Source organism: Taudactylus pleione, unplaced genomic scaffold, assembly GCF_031769625.1.
Source record: "Taudactylus pleione unplaced genomic scaffold, aTauple2 ptg000063l, whole genome shotgun sequence".
Classification (NCBI taxonomy): domain Eukaryota; kingdom Metazoa; phylum Chordata; class Amphibia; order Anura; family Myobatrachidae; genus Taudactylus; species Taudactylus pleione.
In genome coordinates, this window is record NW_028284465.1 from 2,079,104 (window position 1) to 2,100,780 (window position 21,677).

At 48.3% G+C, this 21,677-nt stretch overlaps 1 protein-coding gene across 2 annotated transcripts in view; it reads left to right on the forward strand.

The window, feature by feature from the left end:
• CCDC25 (coiled-coil domain containing 25) overlaps positions 1-21,677 on the forward strand; it is a 72,070-nt gene that overhangs the window by 13,574 nt on the left and 36,819 nt on the right. For both annotated transcript variants that reach the window (XM_088465723.1, XM_088465722.1), the window contains exons 3-5: positions 16,216-16,263; positions 18,183-18,222; positions 18,438-18,489. In XM_088465723.1, coding sequence (XP_088321849.1) covers positions 16,216-16,263; positions 18,183-18,222; positions 18,438-18,489 — 140 coding nt within the window. The remainder of the gene's footprint in view (positions 1-16,215; positions 16,264-18,182; positions 18,223-18,437; positions 18,490-21,677) is intronic.

Here is a 21,677-nt window from a genome sequence, read left to right on the forward strand (position 1 = left end):
CCCAGGATGCACTTGGGTCCTCCTCTATACCCCGCCCCCGAGCCACAGGCACCTCAGTGTAAGCTGGTGCCCGGCCGGAGTCGGTCACCGCGCAGGGGGGCTGCAGGAGCAGCCCCCAGAAGCTTTTTATTTTAAGTTAAATTTTATTTATTTTTAATCTTTTTACTACAGACGGCAGCGAAGGGCTGTCTGTACAGACGCCCACGCTGCCGCTCTGATCCCCGACTGGCGCCGCGACGCCAGTACTGATCTGGGGATCGCGGCGGGAGGGCAGAGTCCGTACTAGCCGGACTCTGTCTACCTCCCAGGACTGCTGCCGGAGTCGCCGGGGATTCAGGTAAGCCGCGCGTCGCTGGCTAGCGGCGGCGCGCGGAATGCCTTAAATGCAGTCCTTTAGCCTCCGGTCCGGGGGACAGACCGGAGGCTGCTGGCAGTGGCGGCGGGCCCCCCCATAACCTGTGGGACCACTAGACCACCAGGGATAACCGGCAAGCGGGAAGCCAGCATCCCTGGGGTTATGGCCAGCCAGGGGAGGAAGCCTTCCCTGTCAGCGGCTCCTCCCCTCAGCTCAGCGCGCCTTTCAGCACGTAGTCTGGCGTCGCTGAGCTGCAGATTCCTCGGCCACTCCTCCTCTGAGGTCTCCAGCGGCCATTTTCCCAGTGGCAGCGCAGATCTCAGGGAGCACGCGGACCGGTCCCCCTGTGTACCTCTCCCCTGATTAAGGACAGCGTACACAGCACTATAGCCCTCCCAGACACTGAATCTGGGCAGGTTGATAGTAGTGTAAAGGTGCAGTGAGTATATCTTCCTGCATGGTATGTGACTATTGCTAGTGCTGCCGTCTGTGCTTATTTTCCGCTTACTGTCAGCTTATACCTATCCCTTTACTTCTCCTACAAGCCCTGCAGGTGTGTGGGGGAGGGGCGTTTCTACTGACCTCACTTATATAGATCACGTATTTGTGAGGTCCGTCACATACAGTTGTGTGCTACTCAGTGCCATATTGTGGGCTGTTGTTCAGCACACCGGTGAGTGCGTTTTACTTCTACCCTGGTGCCAGATATATAATATATTCTGTCATGTCAGACGAGGAGGTTGAGCGCTCAGTGGCTCCGGTGTTGGCCTCCTGCGGACGCTGTTCTGCAGGAGTAGATAGGGAGGATTTGTCACAGGATGGCCTGTGTAGTCGATGCCAGGTGGCTCCTGGTCCATCCAGACCTTCTCTGGCGCAGGAACCACCGTGGGCGATGTTTTCTCAAGTGCTGGTGTCTATTGCGGACCGTCTGTCGGTCCCGACTGCTCTCCCTACTAGGGCGGTGCCCCAGCCGACCATCCCCCATTCCCCGGGTGTCCCGCAGTTATTGCGGAGTCCTCCTGGGTCTCAATCAGTTGGTCCCTATGCGGGGTTGCCTATGTATATACAGGCTTCCCCTGTGCCGCAGCAGCCTGTGGTACCTTTTCAGGCCCCTATGGCGACGCCTCCACCATGGGTGGATGTGCTCTCCAACTCCGTGCAAAATTTGGCGGCCGCTTCCTCGGCTTTTCAGTCAATGTTGCAGACTGACATGCCTTCTAGGATTTCTAAACGCCCACTCATGACACGGGCTGCTCAGGTATCGGACTCAGAGGGTTCCTCAGATGATGGGGAGGTCCCTGATGACACGGACTCGGACGCCTCGGTCCAGGAAATGGATACCAAGTCGTCCATTAATGTGCGAGCACTAGTTAGGGCGGTGCGAGCTATTCTTCTTATAGAGGATGAGGCACCGGTTCCTAGGTCGAAGTTTCCTAGTTTCAAAAAAACTAAGGTGGCTTCTGCGGTGTTTCCCCTGTCGGATCAGTTGACGGATCATATGGCGGTAGCTTGGCAGGCGCCCAGTAAGAGATTCCTTCCTCAGAAGCGGTTGGCTTCTAATTACCCCTTCCCTGAGGCACATTGTAAAAAATGGGAAACTCCACCGGCGGTGGATTCCCATGTCACCCGTTTAACTCGGGGCGCCACCTTACCATTACCGTCGATATCCTCGCTGAAGGATCCCACGGACAGGAAAGTTGAGACTTGCTTAAAGTCTATTTACTCCCTCTCCGGGGCGGTGGCCCGACCGTCCATGGCCATTTCCTGGGTGGCCAAGGCCATTGAGGGGTGGGCCAATGCATTGGAAGATACCTTCCCGGACGACGCTCCGGATGTCCAGCGGGCGTTGTTGGGACAAATGAGGGACGCCGCTTCTTACATTGGAGAAGCTTCTTTAGATGCTAGTCTGCTGACCTCGCGGGTATCGGCTGCAGCGGTGTCTGCCCGCCGATCCTTATGGTTGCGGTCCTGGAGAGCAGACTCTGATTCAAAGAAAGGTCTGGAGGCCTTACCTTTCAATGGGGAATTACTATTTGGTCCGGACTTGGACAAAATAGTGGACACCCTGGCTAAATCCAAGTCGGCCTTCCTCCCTTCGGCGGCACTGCCTGCTAAGGTTCGGAGTTCGGCTTTTCGTTCCTTTCGGGTTCAGGGTAAGGCGAAAGGTCAGTCCTTCCCGAGACAGTCTGCGAGTAAGACGGCCTCTAAACCCAAGAAGCAAGCCTGGAGTGCTCGGCGCCCTTCTTCCAAGCAGGAAGATAAACCTGCGGCCTGATGGGACGGGCCTCCCTCTGGGGGACCTCAGAGTGGGAGGCCGACTTCTTCTATTTGCCCAGTGCTGGCACAATACCACCACGGATGCCTGGGTTCGAGAAGTGGTCTCCCAGGGGTACGTCCTGTCTTTTCGGCACAGACCACCCCACCAGTTTTTCTGCACAAGTCCTTCTCAGAACAAGACCAAGGCGTTACAGGTTCAGGAGGCTATAGAGTCCTTGCTGAAAGCAGGGGTCATTGTTCCCGTTCCTCTATCACAACGAGGGACGGGGTATTATTCGTCTCTGTTTCTGGTGCAGAAACCCAATGGTTCTCATCGCCCTATCCTCAACTTGAAGTCTCTGAACAAATTCCTCAGAGTTCCCAAGTTCAGGATGGAAACGTTACGTTCCATCATTCTGGCGATGGAACCGGGGGATTACATGGTGTCCCTGGACATCCAGGACGCCTACCTCCATGTTCCGATAGCATCTTCACACCAGCGGTATCTGAGGTTCGCTATCCTTCAACACCACTATCAGTTCCGGACGCTACCCTTTGGTCTCTCCACGGCACCGAGGGTGTTCACGAAGATTATGGCGGTCATGGCCGCACATCTTCGGAACCAGAATGTACGGCTACTGCCGTACCTGGACGACCTCCTGTTGCTGGCGAGCTCCCCGGAGGTACTGCTTCAACATCTCCACCTGACAATCGCTTGCCTGCAAGCACACGGGTGGTTGATAAATTGGAAAAAGTCCTCTCTGATTCCATCACAGCGGATGGTTCATTTGGGAGCCCTGCTGGATTCGCGTCAGCAAAGGATCTTCCTGACTCCGGAGAAGGTCGCCTCACTACAGCTGCGGATACGCAGTTGCCTGAGCCGTTGCCGCCTGTCGGTCCATTCGGCTATGAGAGTTCTGGGGTCCATGGTGTCGACATTCGACATGGTGGAATTTGCCCAGTTCCATTCCCGGCCCCTGCAGGGGCTGATTCTATCAGAATGGAACGGGTTACCTCACCGGATCCGCTCTCAGGTGCTGGTGTTGTCTCCGGACGTTCAGCTATCTTTGGCTTGGTGGCTTCAGACAGCTCATCTGGTCGAGGGGCGCCCATTTTGGATCCCGGACTGGGTCCTGCTCACGACGGATGCCAGTCTCCGGGGTTGGGGGGCAGTGACCGGCTCTTTGTCGCTTCAGGGTCGTTGGTCAGCGGAAGAAGCACTTCTCCCCATCAACATCCTGGAACTGCGGGCAGTATACAAGGCCCTGCAGTCGTCCGGCCCCGCTCTTCACGGAAGGGCGGTACAGGTGCAGTCCGACAACGCCACCACGGTGGCGTATATCAATCACCAAGGCGGAACTCGCAGTCAGGCAGCGATGTCGGAGGTGTCTCGTATCCTGTCTTGGGCGGAGGGTCACATTCCAGCGATCTCGGCGGTCTTCATCCCCGGAGTCCTCAATTGGGAGGCGGACTTCCTCAGCCGTCACGACGTGCATCCCGGGGAATGGTCGCTTCACCCAGAGGTGTTTCAGCTACTCGTGGACAGGTGGGGACTGCCGGAGCTGGACTTGATGGCCTCCCGTCACAATCACAAGTTGCCCGTTTACGGGTCAAGGACAAGAGACGCAGGTGCAAGTCTGGTGGACGCGCTGTCGGTGACATGGACGTTTCACCTGGCGTATCTGTTTCCTCCGATATCCCTGCTTCCTCGGGTTCTGCGGAAATTCAAGCAGGACGGCGGCATGCTCGTGCTGGTAGCTCCGGCGTGGCCCAGACGTCCTTGGTACTCCGATCTGAGGAGCCTCTCCATCGACGCTCCGTACCTTCTTCCTCAACGTCGGGACCTGTTGTCTCAGGGGCCCTGCCTTTACCCGGATCTGGGTCGGCTGTCTTTGACGGCGTGGCTCTTGAGACAGCCGTCTTGAGGTCTCGGGGCTTCTCCAGTTCGGTTATTGGTACGATGCTCAGGGCACGCAAGCCTGCTTCAGCACGGATTTATCACAGAGTGTGGCACACTTACTTTCAGTGGTGTGAGTCCAGACTTTATGATCCTCAGGTGTTCCGAGTTTCTAGGATCTTGGAATTTCTTCAGTCAGGATTGGATCTCGGCTTACGCCTTGCATCTCTGAAGGTTCATGTGTCCGCCTTGTCCGTGTGGTTTCAACGGCGGATTGCAATACTACCAGACGTTCACACCTTTTTCCAAGGTGTTCTCAGGATCCAGCCTCCCTTTGTGCCTCCTGTGGCTCCTTGGGACTTGGCGGTGGTGCTACGGGTCCTGCAGGGTCCTCCGTTTGAGCCTCTTGAGGCGGTGGAGCTCAAGTGGCTGACATTTAAGACGGTTTTTCTCCTGGCAATTGCTTCGGCCAGGAGGGTGTCTGAAGTGGGGGCGCTTTCCTGTCGCCCTCCTTTCCTGATTTTTCACCAGGACAGAGCGGTGCTCCGCACTCGTCCTGAGTTTTTGCCCAAAGTGGTCTCGAAGTTCCATATTAATCAGGAACTTGTTGTGCCAGCTTTTCAGTCCCCTGATCTTTCAGCTGGTGAGACTTCCTTAGATGTGGTCCGGGCGCTTAGAATTTATGTAGACCGGACGGCTTCGGTTAGGAAGTCTGATTCCTTGTTTATCCTCTTTGGTTTTCACAAGAGGGGTTGACCTGCCAACAAACAAACGTTAGCCCGTTGGCTTCGTTCCGTTATTTGTGAGGCTTATGCACAGGAGGGCTTACCTGTGCCAGCCTCTGTTAAGGCTCATTCCACTCGTTCTGTGGGTCCCTCTTGGGCTGCTAGACGTGGCGCTTCTGCTGTTCAGCTGTGTAGGGCGGCCACTTGGTCTTCAATTCAAACGTTTTTGAGGTTCTATGCGTTTGACACCTTTGCCTCTCAGGATGCATCCTTTGGGCGCCGGGTACTCCTTTCAGCACAGGAGCGTCCCCGCCCTTAGTTGTACTGCTTTGGGACATCCCCAAGGTCAACCCTGTGGACCCCCTATGGACCCTGAAGTAGAAAACAAGAGATATGGTAAGAACTTACCTTTGTTATCTCTGTTTCTACGAAGTCCATAGGGTCCACAGGGCGCCCGCCCTGACGCACCTGGCTTCAAATGGGCTGTGTGGCTGGTCACCGGTTTTCCGTCTCCTATTGCTGTGAGTATGGTTTCTTGTGTGTTCCAGTCTTCCTTCTCTCTGTTCCATATTCTCCTCCGGCCTAGGCTGCTTACCAACTGAGGTGCCTGTGGCTCGGGGGCGGGGTATAGAGGAGGACCCAAGTGCATCCTGGGAGCTAAAAGCTTAACTGTGTGGTGCCCATGGATCCTGTTCCAGCTATAACCCCAAGGTCAACCCTGTGGACCCTATGGACTTCGTAGAAACAGAGATAACAAAGGTAAGTTCTTACCATATCTCTTGTTTTTTATACACTAGTATGTCACTGTATTACACCTATTTTACATGTGCATATACACTGGTACGTCACTATCACTGTATTACACCTATTGTACATTTATATACACTGGTACGTCACTGTTTTACACCTATTATACAGTTATATACACTGGTACTTCACTGTATTACACCTATTATACATTTATATACACTGGTACGTCACTGTATTACACCTGTTGTACATTTATGTACACTGGTATGTCCCTGTATTATACATTTATACACACTGCTACGTCACTGTATTACACCTATTTTCTACTTCAGGGTCCATAGGGGGTCCACAGGGTTGACCTTGGGGTATAGGTTGGGAACCAAATCCGGGCACCACGCAGTTAAAGCTTTTAGCTCCCAGGATGCACTTGGGTCCACTCTCCCTATAACCCCACCCCCAAGCTAGAGGCACCTCAGTTTAAGTTGGTGCCCGGCCGGAATCTGGTCACCGTTTAGTGCAGTGGGGAGCTGATTAGCAGCCCCTAAGCTTTATTTTTTTTAAAGGACAGAGTTTTTTATTTTTCCTTTGGATTCTTCAGAGCGGCAGCGTCAGACTGTCCATAGGACGTCTAAGCTGCCGCTCCGTCACCCCGCTGGCGCTGAGACGCCAGTACAGATCTGGGGATCTCAGCGGGACCCCAGAGTCTGTACTAGCCGGACTCTGCGGGCGCCCAGGACTGCTGCCGGATCCACGGGGAGCAGGTAAGGTCGCGGATCACCGCTTGCGGTGATCCGCGCATTTGAAATGCAGTCCTGTGCCTCCGGTCTCTAAGGACAGACCGGAGGCGCCGGCAGTGGTGGCGGGCCCCCCATACCCCGTGTGTCCACTAGACCACCAGGGACTTGGTGTTCGGTGCAGGGAGCCGGCGTCCCGGGGGTTAATAGCCGGCCAGGGGAGACAGCCTTCCCTGTTACAGCGGCTCCTCCCCTCAGCTCAGCGCGCCTTTCAGTACCCATAGTCTGGCGTCGCTGAGCTGCTTCCTCCGCGGGCCACGCTTCTTCTGAGGTCTCCAGCGGCCATTTTCTCTGTGGTGCAGCAAAGATCTCCGGAGATGGCAGTGAGCCCAGTCCCCCTGCGTACCTCACCATCAGGTCAGTGTACACAGCGCTGTAGCCTTCCCAGACACTGAATCTGGGTAAGTTGCATGCAGTGTAATAGTGCAGTATATTATATGACATGTTTATGTATATATGTGTATATCTGCATTGTATGTGACTTATGCTAGTGCTGACTGTCTGTATTCTCTCACCTGTCAGTGTATATCTATCCCTTTCCTTATCTGCCCTAATACAGCTGTACTTGGGGTGGTTCTGAGACTCACATTTATATACTTGTTAATATTTGTGAGGTTTGTCACATACTGTTGCGTGCTGCACATTGCCATATTTTGAGTGGAACTGTGTGTTGCATACGCTGAAAATGGGTCCCTGCAGCTAATTTTTAGTATCAGTCAGGACCAGTATAGCGCTGCTTGATCACAAGGCTTGGTCAGATATGTCTGACCAGGAGATAGAATGTTATACTGCACCCATTTTTACTATCCTGCAAGCCATGTGCTGCAGGTGTTAGTGCGGAGGATTTAACTCCTCAAGGGTTCTGTATGTGGCGTCATCGGGTGCCGGCCCCTTTCACGACCCCCTTGGGCGGTTTGTTTTCTCGGGATCCTCTTAATTGCGGATCGCCGGGCGGGCCCCATTGTTGTACCTCACTTGGGGTTACTTTACCATACTGCCCCTTTTTCATCTCAGGGTATCTCGCAGTTTCTTGCACTCTTCCCCTGTGACACAGACTACCGCTCCCTACAGGGGTTTTTCGAGTATATGAATTCCCCCTGGTGCCACAATAGTCTGTCATGCCCCTTGCAGGGATTGCCACAACAGCCACACTGGGTGGATGTCGTTTTTCTATGAAACGCAAATTGGCGTGGTTGACGCCCTGTGGTTACTTCCCACTTGGCTCTACCGTGAACTGGGTACTGTTTTGGGCTCTTTCCCTCTTACACGGGGGGAAGCCTATCTCAAGTATTATTATCCCTGCTTTGGGCTGGTGGCAGGTCCATTCTGGTTAGAGTGAATGTTGACCTGCACCTGTATCATACACCCTCAGTATGGCGTGCCTTCTGGTTCCCTGTTGCTGACTTGCGGGTGGATCGCATGGCGGGACTCTGGCTGTTGCCAGATATGAGGTATTACAACAGTGTTTGGTCTCCTGTCCCAAATTCCCTGAGGGTCATCATGAGCCCCTCCTGGGGTGGATGGGCTTGTTACTCGTCTGATTACAGACGTTACTACGCCTCCCATTCCTGCGTGGTCGGATTCTTCTGATCCGTAGGTGGTAACTCTGCCTGAATTCAGTATACTCGCTTTCAGGGGTTGTTACCCATCCTACCATGGCTATAGCATGGTTGGTTAATACTATTGCATACTGAGCTGATGCATTTGTAATGTTTTTTCCCCTCCAACACGTCTGGGGTTCAAATGTATTTGGTCGCTCACGTAATATATGCAGTTGTCATAGGTGGGCATGCCTATATTGGATACCAGCTCCTAACTTTCAGAGTTCCGGCTGCGACGGTATCCTCCGTAATACCCTATGGCTGCGCTCTGGGAATGCAGAGGTGCAGATACCATCTATAGGGTATATCTTGTTGGGTCCTGACCTTGACAGTGGCAGTACAAATTTCCCGCCTTCAGCTATGCTCACTATAGGGCCTCAGACTATTAAGTCTTTTTGTCCTCTGGGTCAGCCTAAGGTCTGTTTCTTCATAGACTGTCGACCTTTACAAGGGCCGACATATCCAGTTCCGAGCAGGCCTGGACTGCCAGCCGATCCTGCTTCTGAACCTACAGATATATCGTCAGCCTGACGAGACAGGCCTACCACTGGGAGATGGCGATTTTCTCAGTTTGCCCAGTACTAGTGTCTAGTTGCCGCAGCTACGTGGGTAGGGGGGTACGCACTCTCTTTGCTCAGGCGGCCTATTTCCATGTGATGGTACTCAGACCCTTATTCGGAACAGGGCCTTACAAATCCAGAAAGCTATACAGTTGTTGCGGTAAACGGAGCTAATTGGGCCATCCCCACTTTCTCAGCGAGGGACTGGTTGTTCTGCTTTCTTTCTGGTGCGGTGGCTGAATGGTCCTCTTTGGCCTATTCTCTGTCTCATTTCCCTGAACCAGTTCCTAAAGCTACCTGGGCTCAGGAGGCAATCCCTATGCTCCATCATACTATGTTTGGAACCTGGGGACTTTATGGTATCACTGGATATACAGGACGCGTGCCTACGGGTACTTACAGAGAACTTACCTCAGCATGGACTGAGGTTTGCTGTATCACAGCGCTTACGATTTTTCGGGCTCTGCCTGTTGAGACTGCTCTCAGCCCCACAGGGGTTTACCAGCGTTTTGGATTTTCTGACAGTTCTTCTGTTCAGTATATCCCAATGCTCCTGTACCTGGATGGCCTCCTGCTCTTAGCAGGATCACCGGGGTACTTTACAGCCGGGTCAGGTTGACTGTGGCTTCTTCAGGGTGCAGACGTTTAATCAATGGGGAAAAAGTCCTCCCTGCATCCCTTTCTGGGTATCTAGGAGACCTGCTGGATTCTCAGAATCTGAGAATTCTTCTGGCGTAAGACGGCATCTCCACTCTTCCATTAGGAGTACATGGATGTCTGCGCAGTCGACATATGTCTTTACACTCTGGGATGCATGGTCCACTATTCAGTGTCTGCCTTTGGAAGGGTGGAATGGGCTTAGTTCCATTCCAGGCCTTTCCATAATTGGCTTATCTCCAGATGGAACAAGTTTTTTCTGTCTGATCACTGTTCAAACGATGATGCTCTCCCCGGAGGCAAGTCGGTCCCTTTTCGGGTGACTATGGCCATCTCGTCCAGGGTATTCTTTGCTAAGGACAGTGTCTGGTTCGCATCCATTTCAGTGCAGTTGGATGTCTGTCGATTCCACCCTGTCAATTAACTTGTTGGAACTTTAGCCTGTCTTGGGCCTTCACTCTGGCATAGCACTTGTTTCCCGGTGAACCTGAAAAAGTTCAGTCCGACAGCGTCAGAACAGTGGCTTTTTTTTTTAGCAATACTGTTCGTTGGGTGGCAATGTCAGGTATGTCATACATTCGGACATTGTCTGAGGGTCTCCTCCCGACCATCTAGACAGTGTTCATTTCAGGTGCTCTCCATTGGGAAGCGGGAGTCCTCAGCCATCACGACGTGCATCCAGGGGACTAGTCTCTTCCCCAAGAGAGGTTTCATCTCCTGGTGAGCAGGGGGGGGGGGGGGTCCTCCTGAGGTGACCCTCATGGCCTTCTGACTCTATCACACTATGGTGTTACAGTCCAGCTCTGGGGATTCTGAAGCCACCTTCAGTGACTCTTTGTCGGTGAAGTGGTTCTTCCAATTTGCGTACCTGTGTTCTCCGGTCTCCATTCTTCCTCGAGGGAAGTGTTTCAATCGAGACGGAGATGCTTTCCTGCTAGTGGCTCCTGATTGCCCCAGATGTCAGGGGTACTTGGTTTTTCGGAGTCTCTCCATCGATACTCCATTCCTGATGCTTCACTGCCCGGACCTGTTGTCTCAGGGTCCTGGGGTTTGCCTTGGACCTGGGTAGTTTGTCTTTGACTGCGTCCCTACAGTGGTCTTACGGCTTCCCTGGCTTTGTCATCGTTGGAATGATTAGAGCACATGGATCAGCTTTTGCTGGGACCTACCACAAACTGTGGCAGCCATAATTCTTATGGTATTATACCTGTCGATATGATCCTCTGGGGTCCAGGATTTCCAGATATTCTGGCATTCCTTCCGGCTGGCTTGGGTTTCACCCTCGGCCTGGCCTTCCTGACAGTGCGGATCTCTACACTGTCAGTATGATTAAGATATGGAATTGCTCCGCTCTGATATCCAGTTCATCCTTTGGAGTGTTTTCTGGATTATGCCTCCATTTGTCTTCCCTAGGGACTCCTTGGGAGTTAGTAGTGGTTCTTCGTTAACTCCGGGGAAAGTTAATGGAACCGCTGGTTGTGATAGCCATTACATGGTCTATTGCTTTGGCTTTCTCTCTTTCTCTCAGGGAGTTTATATCACCCAGGTGAGTGTCGGAATTGGGAGCGTTCTCATGTGGCTCCCTCTTCTGGAGGGCATCTTGTCAGGGTCTGAGTTGCTCTCACCCTGTGTTTCTTCTTAGTGATTTTTAGGTTCCATATTATTCTGGAACTTATGGTGAGGCCATTCAGTCCCCAGTCCTCTCGGCTGGTGTGACCTCATTGACTGTGGTCCGGCCTCTGTGGATTTATGTGATCCGTTCAGGTTCCTGACGGAAATCGGACTCCTTATTGGTGGTCTGAAATTTCTGGTTTTAACAGGAAAGGATGGCCGGCCTATGGCCAAATGTTGGCTGGACGGCCTCGTATGTCTTCTTCAGGGGCCTACCCATGGGTAGGCCTTTCTGTTATTGATGCTTGTTTTTTCTCGGGCCATGTAACCCTCGTGGGTGGCTCGCTGTGGCGCCTTGGCTGTTTTGCCTTGCTAGATGGCCACGTGGTCTTCTGTCCACACCTTTTTAAGGTTCTAGGCATTGGTTTCCTTTGCCTCTCCGGATGCTTCCTTTTTGGCGGCGGATTCTCCTCTCAGCACAGGAGCGTCCCCTCCCTTGGTTGAACTGCTTTGGGACATCCCCAAGGTCAACCCTGTGGACCCCCTATGGACCCTGAAGTAGAAAACAAGAGATATGGTAAGAACTTACCTTTGTTATCTCTGTTTCTACGAAGTCCATAGGGTCCACAGGGCGCCCGCCCTGACGCACCTGGCTTCGAATGGGCTGTGTGGCTGGTCACCGGTTTTCCGTCTCCCATTTCTGTGAGTATGGTTATCGAGTGTTCCAGTTTTCTCTCTCTTTTTCTCTCCTCCTCCTGCCTTTGGCTACTTACAAACTGAGGTGCCTCTGGCTTGGGGGTGGGGTTATAGGGAGAGTGGACCCAAGTGCATCCTGGGAGCTAAAAGCTTTAACTGCGTGGTGCCCGGATTTGGTTCCCAACCTATACCCCAAGGTCAACCCTGTGGACCCTATGGACTTCGTAGAAACAGAGATAACAAAGGTAAGTTCTTACCATATCTCTTGTTATACATGTGTATATACACTGGTACGTCACTGTATTACACCTATTATACATTTATATACACTGGTACGTCACTGTATTACACCTATAAAGCATTTATATGCACTGGTACATCACTGTATTACACCTATAATGCATTTATATACACTGGTACGTCACTGTATTACACCTATTATACAGTTATATACACTGGTACGTCACTGTCACTGTATTATACCTATTGTACATGTATATACACTGGTATGTCACTGTATTACACCTATTATACATTTATACACACTGGTACGTCACTGTCACTCCATTACAGCAATTATACAGTTATATACACTGGTACGTCACTGTATTACACTTCTTGTACATGTATATACACTGGTACGTCACTGTCACTGTATTACACCTGTTATACAGTTATATACACTGGTACGTCACTGTATTACACTTCTTGTACATTTATATACACTGGTACGTCACTGTCACTGTATTACACCTGTTATACATTTATATACACTGGTACGTCACTGTATTACACCTGTTGTACATTTATATACACTGGTATGTCCCTGTATTACACCTATTATACATTTATATACACTGGTACGTCACTGTATTACACCTATTATACAGTTATATACACTGGTATGTCACTGTATTACACCTATTATACATGTATATACACTGGTACGTCACTGTATTACACCTATTGTACATGTATATACACTGGTACGTCACTGTCACTGTATTACACCTATTGTACATTTTTATACACTGGTACGTCACTGTCACTGTATTACACCTATTATACATTTATATACACTGGTACGTCACTGTATTCCACCTAATGTACATTTATATACACTGGTACGTCACTATCACTGTATTACACCTGTTGTACATTTATATACACTGGTTCATCACTGTATTACACCTGTTGTACATTTATATACACTGGTACGTCACTGTCACTGTATTACACCTATTATGCATTTATATACACTGGTACGTCACTGTATTACACCTATAATGCATTTATATACACTGGTACGTCACTGTATTACACCTATTATACATTTACGTACACTGGTACGTCACTGTATTACACCTGTTGTACATTTATATACACTGGTATGTCCCTGTATTACACCTATTATACATTTATATACACTGGTATGTCACTGTATTACACCTATTATACATGTGTATATACACTGGTACGTCACTGTATTACACCTATTATACATTTATATACACTGGTACGTCACTGTATTACACCTATTATACATTTATATACACTGGTATGTCACTGTATTACACCTATTATACATTTATATACACTGGTACATCACTGTCACTTTATTACACCTATTATGCATGTATATACACTGGTACGTCACTGTATTACACCTATTATACATGTATATACACTGGTACGTCACTGTCACTGTATTACACCTATTATACATGTATATACACTGGTACGTCACTATCACTGTATTACACCTATTTGTAGATGTATATACACTGGTACGTCACTATCACTGTATTACACCTATTATACATTTTAATACACTGTTACGTCACTGTCACTGTATTAATCCTGTTATACATTTCTATACACTGGTATGTCACTGTCACTGTATTACACCTATAATGCATTTATATACACTGGTACGTCACTGTATTACACCTATAATGCATTTATATACACTGGTACTTCACTGTATTACACCTATAATGCATTTATATACACTGGTACGTCACTGTATTACACCTATAATGCATTTATATACACTGGTACTTCACTGTATTACACCTGTTATACATTTATGTACACTGGTACGTCACTGTCACTGTATTACACCTATAATGCATTTATATACAATGGTACGTCACTGTCACTGTATTACACCTATTATACATTTATATACACTGTTACGTCACTGTCACTGTATTAATCCTATTATACATTTATATACACTGGTACGTCACTGTATTACACCTATTATACATGTATATACACTGGTACGTCCCTGTATTACACCTATTATACATTTTTATACACTGGTAAGTCATTGTATTACACCTATTATACATTTATATACACTGGTACGTCACTGTATTACACCTATTATACATTGATATACACTGGTACGTCACTGTCACTGTATTACACCTGTTGTACATTTATATACACTGGTACGTCACTGTATTACACATTTATATACACTGGTACGTCACTGTATTACACCTATTATACATTTATATACACTGTTACGTCACTGTATTAATCCTATTATACATTTATATACACTGGTACGTCACTGTATTAAACCTATTATACATTTATATACACTGGTACGTCACTGTATTACACCTATTATACATTTATATTCACTGGTACGGCACTGTATTACACCTATTATACATGTATATACACTGGTACGTCACTGTATTACACCTATTATACATTTTTATACAATGGTACGTCACTGTATTACACCTATTATACATTTATATACACTGGTACGTCACTGTCACTGTATTACACCTATTATACATTTATATACACTGGTACGTCACTGTATTACACCTATTATACATTTATATACACTGGTACGTCACTGTCACTGTATTACACCTGTTGTACATTTATATACACTGGTACGTCACTGTATTAATCCTATTATACATTTATATACACTGGTACGTCACTGTATTAAACCTATTATACAGTTATATACACTGGTACGTCACTGTATTACACCTATTATACAGTTATATACACTGGTACGTCACTGTATTACACCTATTATACAGTTATATACACTGGTACGTCACTGTATTAATCCTATTATACATTTATATACACTGGTACGTCACTGTATTAAACCTATTATACATTTATATACACTGGTACGTCACTGTATTACACCTATTATACATTTATATACACTGGTACGTCACTGTCACTGTATTACACCTATTATACAGTTATATACACTGGTACGTCACTGTATTACACCTATTATACATTTATATACACTGGTACGTCACTGTATTACACCTATTATACATTTATATACACTGGTACGTCACTGTATTAAACCTATTATACATTTATATACACTGGTACGTCACTGTATTACACCTATTATACATTTATATACACTGGTACGGCACTGTCACTGTATTAAACCTGTTGTACATTTATATACACTGGTACGTCACTGTATTACACCTGTTGTACATTTATATACACTGGTACGTCACTGTCACTGTATTACACCTATTATACATTTATATACACTGGTACGTCACTGTCACTGTATTACACCTATTATACATTTATATACACTGGTACGTCACTATCACTGTATTACACCTGTTGTACATTTATATACACTGGTACGTCACTGTCACTGTATTACACCTATTATACATTTATATACACTGGTACGTCACTGTCACTGTATTACACCTATTATACATTTATATACACTGGTACGTCACTGTATTACACCTATTATACATTTATATACACTGGTACGTCACTGTCACTGTATTACATTTATTATACATTTATATACACTGGTACGTCACTGTATTACACCTATTATATAGTTATATACACTGGTAGGTCACTGTATTACACCTATTATACATTTAAATACACTGGTACGTCACTGTATTACACCTATTATATAGTTATATACACTGGTAGGTCACTGTCACTCCGTCTCAGCTTGACGGGCTTGTTCTCATTATGATTTAGTAATTGTTATACAAGCGGTGCAGCCAGAACTGGCTCACCGTAATGCATACATTGACCAGGCCATCGCCACGTCTCATCCGTTCACATTACAGCACATGTACAATTACTCACCCCAAGAGCATTGATAGCATGTCTGACACTAAGGCCCTAATCTCATTGAGATGGGGTGGTGTAAAACCCTGTTATTGATCCCGTCTGTAGGGTGTGTTTCAGTGCTTTATACATGGAAAGCTTTGTGGTGCGCAGTGCTGGTAATCCATTGTGTGTTTCTTCCACAGTTGTCTCCCCAGCGTACACCATATACATGGGAAAGGACAAGTTTGAGAGTAAGTGGTCGTCCTTGGAGGATTGGATTGTGACCAGTAATGCTGTGGGTACACGGAAGCTCTATTTATGATCCTTACCTAAGACCCATATACAGTGCATACACACAGTATATACCGAAGCACATGATGGGACAGCGCATAACAGCACTTCTAGGTCCATATTACCTATTTATAGTTCATTCCTTTCGTTGCTATAAACATGGGGCCTGATTCTGAGTTTGCGCAAGTACAAAGTGCGCATATATCGTGGGTTGCTTTTTTACATTTAAGAACTGACAAGCTATCATAGCTGGTACAGGGGATTGTGACCGCTGAATGAACGTTACTGAATGTTCCATGATGAGGCGCGTAGGCAGAGTTGCTACCTATTGTCAGTCGTACATAACCACAGTGCCCGCCATTGTCAGTCTTATCCTATAAGGGACAGGTGTAAGCGCCATTGATGACGTCTGCTCTTGTGGGAGGAGGACTGGGAGCAGCGCAAGTGTATAGATGTGCGCAATTCAGTTCACCGTAGGCGTTCGGAATTGCGATCACATTACATGTGGCTCAGAATCAGGCCCACGGGATCCAGATGTGCTACCAGTGTTTAGTAAATCCCTTTCCCTGCAAACAGAATTGTGGGTAATACCCCTTTCAGACATTCCGACAATCCCGGGAATTTGGCCTGCCTCCGCCAAATTCCCGGGTGGCTGACCCTTCAATCGACCAGGGAATTTCCCTGGACTTAAATCCCGGGAAATTACCCTGCTCATGTCTGAATGGTGCTACCCGGGAATTTACTACACCCGGGCTGCACCAAGCAGCTTTTACATTGAGTTGGCAGCGCAGAATGTCCTATAGGACGCTCAGCGCTGCCGCTCACCACCTCCCGCGCCGGTGGCTGTGTCGCTGTTGATCGAGTCAGCGACACAGGACCCCAGCCGGATGCTGGGGACACCCGCCTGCGCTGTAAACCACTGACTGGTCTCAGCCATAGCGGGCCACCCGCACTCTCGCTGGACCACCAGGGCAATAAAAGAAATAAAATAAATAATTGAATAAAAAAAATAAAAAGTGCAGCATTTTAATTGGCCGGCTGCCGGCAGCACTTTGATGACATCATCAGCGGCAGCCGGAGCGGGGATAGGCTAGGAGGAGCAGATGGCAGAGGAGAGGCAGGCATCTATTCTCCCTGTCAGCAGCGCTTGGGGGCTGCCCGGTGTGGGTGCCGGGCATGCCCCCAAGAGTGACGAAAAGGGTGACGCGTCTTATAGACACGCCCCCTTCTCGGGTGCGCGCTTGCCTTTGGCGCGAGTGGAAGTGCCTTCTCTAGCTCCGGCGCCCTGCCTGCCGCCGGAGCTAGAGTGAACACTAAAATGGTGTTATACCGGCCTGTCTTTACCAAGCAGTAACTATTGCTTAAAGCTCAAAGATCCTAACTTTATACAGGGACAGCTTTTTATAACGTGTTGTCTATTTTATTATTGCCCTGCAATGGGCGGTATCTTGTTTTATTTATTTACCCTTCCTCCTTTTCCTGATCCTCTGCAGTTAGGCGATGACCTTAACGGGATGTATTCATCATCCCGGCAGTCGGGCATCCCAACGGTAAGTAGTGGGGTTAGGGGGAGGGTTAGGCACTGGCGGGGGAGGTTTAGGCTGCGGGGGGTGGTAGTTAGGTTTAGGGTGCAGGAGTAAGGGTTAGGTTTAGGGCTGGCGTGAGGTTTAGATACTTACCGACAAGTGTTGGTATCCTAACCCTGTCAGGATGACGGAGTCGGGATTCTGACCGCGGGATTCAAGCACCGACATCCCCTACCCAACCCCTTTTAACAACTCCCCCATAAAACTGAACATTACCTGGCTTTTGTCTGGCAGTGGCGTTTCCGTGAACCATTTAGTTTTCCCTGTTACAATAGTTTATTTTTCTATTGCAGATGAAGATCTTATAAAGTATGGCTGGCCAGAAGATATATGGTATGTATAAGGGATCTAAAAACTCTTACATTAATAATCAGTGCATTGTCCTGCTGGGGCTTGCACACTAATAAAGGTTGCTCAGTACGAAACGTTCTATCTGCCGATTCTCCAGAAGAAACATCTCTTCCCCCCCATGACGTGTTGTCCCCTCATGTGCTGGGCTCCTCGGAGTGCAGGGTCCCCACTGATAACCTTGTATTCTGTCTGTGCAGGTTTCATGTGGATAAACACTCCTCCGCTCACGTCTACCTCCGGCTACAAAAGGTAAAACTGTCTCACAGGCCTGCATGCAATATAATATGTGGTAAAACAGCGCGAGACATCTCCGACACGGCAACATTGCCCAATAGTAATAACGCCCAAATCCTGGCAAACAGAGAAAATAAAATCCCTGACTGATACATCGTAAGACTAAGGGCCTGATTCACTCCGGATCGCAATTCTGCTTATAAGCACGCACCAGAGTTGATAATATCAGCGGTGATATTTAAATGTTTGCAATCACATTGCGATCACAGCCTGACATAAGGACGCCCACGTCCCCTTACTCACATCCGTATACTAGGGCTACATAGCCAAACCATCTGTAACATCGGGCCCATATGCACACTTGCACCAGCCCTGACCTCACTCACGCTATCAGTGCTATGGCTGCTTATGGCCACCACCCACAAACTGCACTTCCTGTCAGTCACTCTATGGGTCTGCGTAGCCTCTGCAATCACAGTCCCGATCGCAATTGCTAGTTTGCGCACACGCACTGCTATACATGCGCAGAATGCAACAATCGGCCGATTGCGTGTGTATAAGCAACTGCGTTCCTCGCTGAATCAGGCCCACAGCTCCTAATTTCTCCATATGACTTCAGTAAGATAATAAATACTTGGTCTTCTATCTGGCTCTGCATGTCATTTATATGTATAAGACAGTGTGTACTAATTAGAGCCGCGTAGACTTCATGCCGCCGCACTTAAAGAATATTAAAGGCCTCTTGTGGCCCCAACACCCTGTTAAGTCACTTTGTATCAGCAATTTATGTTCACTTCTTCCATCAAGTCTACAGACTCCAGTTATTTCATGCATACAATTCTGATACATATTACTCCGCTTTTGAGAGAATTACAGCAAAATGGTGTTTCTTTTGCTCTAAGTGGAAATCTGCATTTGAAAATTTGGGATGGAAGATGAGATCCTGATTCTGTGCAGACAATTCTCCTCAAATGTAATCCTGTCACCAGAGCATTCAGTGTATCCGTTTTATAACTGCTGAGCTCTGTGGAACTTGCACTTTGCAGGGTGGAGCATTGTCAGTCAGTGTATCCGTTTTATAACTGCTGAGCTCTGTGGAACTTGCACTTTGCAGGGTGGAGCATTGTCAGTCAGTGTATCCGTTTTATCACTCCGCTGAGCTCCTTGCATGTTGCAGGGTGGAGCATTGTCAGTCAGTGTATCCGTTTTATAACTCCGCTGAGCTCTGTGGTACTTGCACGTTGCAGGGTGGAGCATTGTCAGTCAGTGTATCCGTTTTATAACTCCGCTGAGCTCTGTGGTACTTGCACTTTGCAGGGTGGAGCATTGTCAGTCAGTGTATCCGTTCTATAACTCCGCTGAGCTCTGTGGTACTTACACGTTGCAGGGTGGAGCATTGTCAGTCAGTGTATCCGTTTTATAACTCCGCTGAGCTCTGTGGTACTTGCACGTTGCAGGGTGGAGCATTGTCAGTCAGTGTATCCGTTTTATAACTCCGCTGAGCTCTGTGGTACTTGTACTTTGCAGGGTGGAGCATTGTCAGTCAGTGTATCCGTTCTATAACTCCGCTGAGCTCTGTGGTACTTACACGTTGCAGGGTGGAGCATTGTCAGTCAGTGTATCCGTTATATAACTCCGCTGAGCTCTGAGGTACTTACACGTTGCAGGGTGGAGCATTGTCAGTCAGTGTATCCGTTGTATAACTCCGCTGAGCTCTGAGGTACTTGCACGTTGCAGGGTGGAGCATTGTCAGTCAGTGTATCCGTTATATAACTCCGCTGAGCTCTGAGGTACTTACACGTTGCAGGGTGGAGCATTGTCAGTCAGTGTATCCGTTTTATAACTCCGCTGAGATCTGTGGTACTTGCACTTTGCAGTGTGGAGCATTGTCAGTCAGTGTATCCGTTTTATAACTCCGCTGAGCTCTGTGGTACTTGCACTTTGCAGGGTGGAGCATTATCAGTCAGTGTATCCGTTATATAACTCAGCTGAGCTCTGAGGTACTTGCACTTTGCAGGGTGGAGCATTGTCAGTCAGTGTATCCGTTATATAACTCCGCTGAGCTCTGAGGTACTTACACGTTGCAGGGTGGAGCATTGTCAGTCAGTGTATCCGTTTTATACCTCCGCTGAGATCTGTGGTACTTGCACTTTGCAGGGTGGAGCATTGTCAGTCAGTGTATCCGTTCTATAACTACGCTGAGCTCTGAGGTACTTGCACTTTGCAGGGTGGAGCATTCAGTCAGTGTATCCGTTCTATAACTCCACTGAGCTCTGAGGTACTTACACGTTGCCGGGTGGAGCATTGTCAGTCAGTGTATCCGTTCTATAACTCCGCTGAGCTCTGAGGTACTTGCACTTTGCAGGGTGGAGCATTGTCAGTCAGTGTATCCGTTTTATAACTCCGCTGAGCTCTGAGGTACTTGCACTTTGCAGGGTGGAGCATTGTCAGTCAGTGTATCCGTTCTATAACTCCGCTGAGCTCTGAGGTACTTGCACTTTGCAGGGTGGAGCATTGTCAGTCAGTGTATCCGTTTTATAACTCCGCTGAGCTCTGAGGTACTTGCACTTTGCAGGGTGGAGCATTGTCAGTCAGTGTATCCGTTTTATAACTCCGCTGAGCTCTGAGGTACTTGCACTTTGCAGGGTGGAGCATTGTCAGTCAGTGTATCCGTTTTATAACTCCGCTGAGCTCTGTGGTACTTGCACTTTGCAGGGTGGAGCATTGTCAGTCAGTGTATCCGTTTTATAACTCCGCTGAGCTCTGTGGTACTTGCACTTTGCAGGGTGGAGCATTGTCAGTCAGTGTATCCGTTTTATAACTCAGCTGAGCTCTGAGGTACTTGCACTTTGCAGGGTGGAGCATTGTCAGTCAGTGTATCCGTTTTATAACTCAGCTGAGCTCTGAGGTACTTGCACTTTGCAGGGTGGAGCATTGTCAGTCAGTGTATCCGTTTTATAACTCCGCTGAGATCTGTGGTACTTGCACTTTGCAGGGTGGAGCATTGTCAGTCAGTGTATCTGTTATATAACTCAGCTGAGCTCTGAGGTACTTGCACTTTGCAGGGTGGAGCATTGTCAGTCAGTGTATCCGTTATATAACTCCGCTGAGCTCTGAGGTACTTACACGTTGCAGGGTGGAGCATTGTCAGTCAGTGTATCCGTTTTATAACTCCGCTGAGATCTGTGGTACTTGCACTTTGC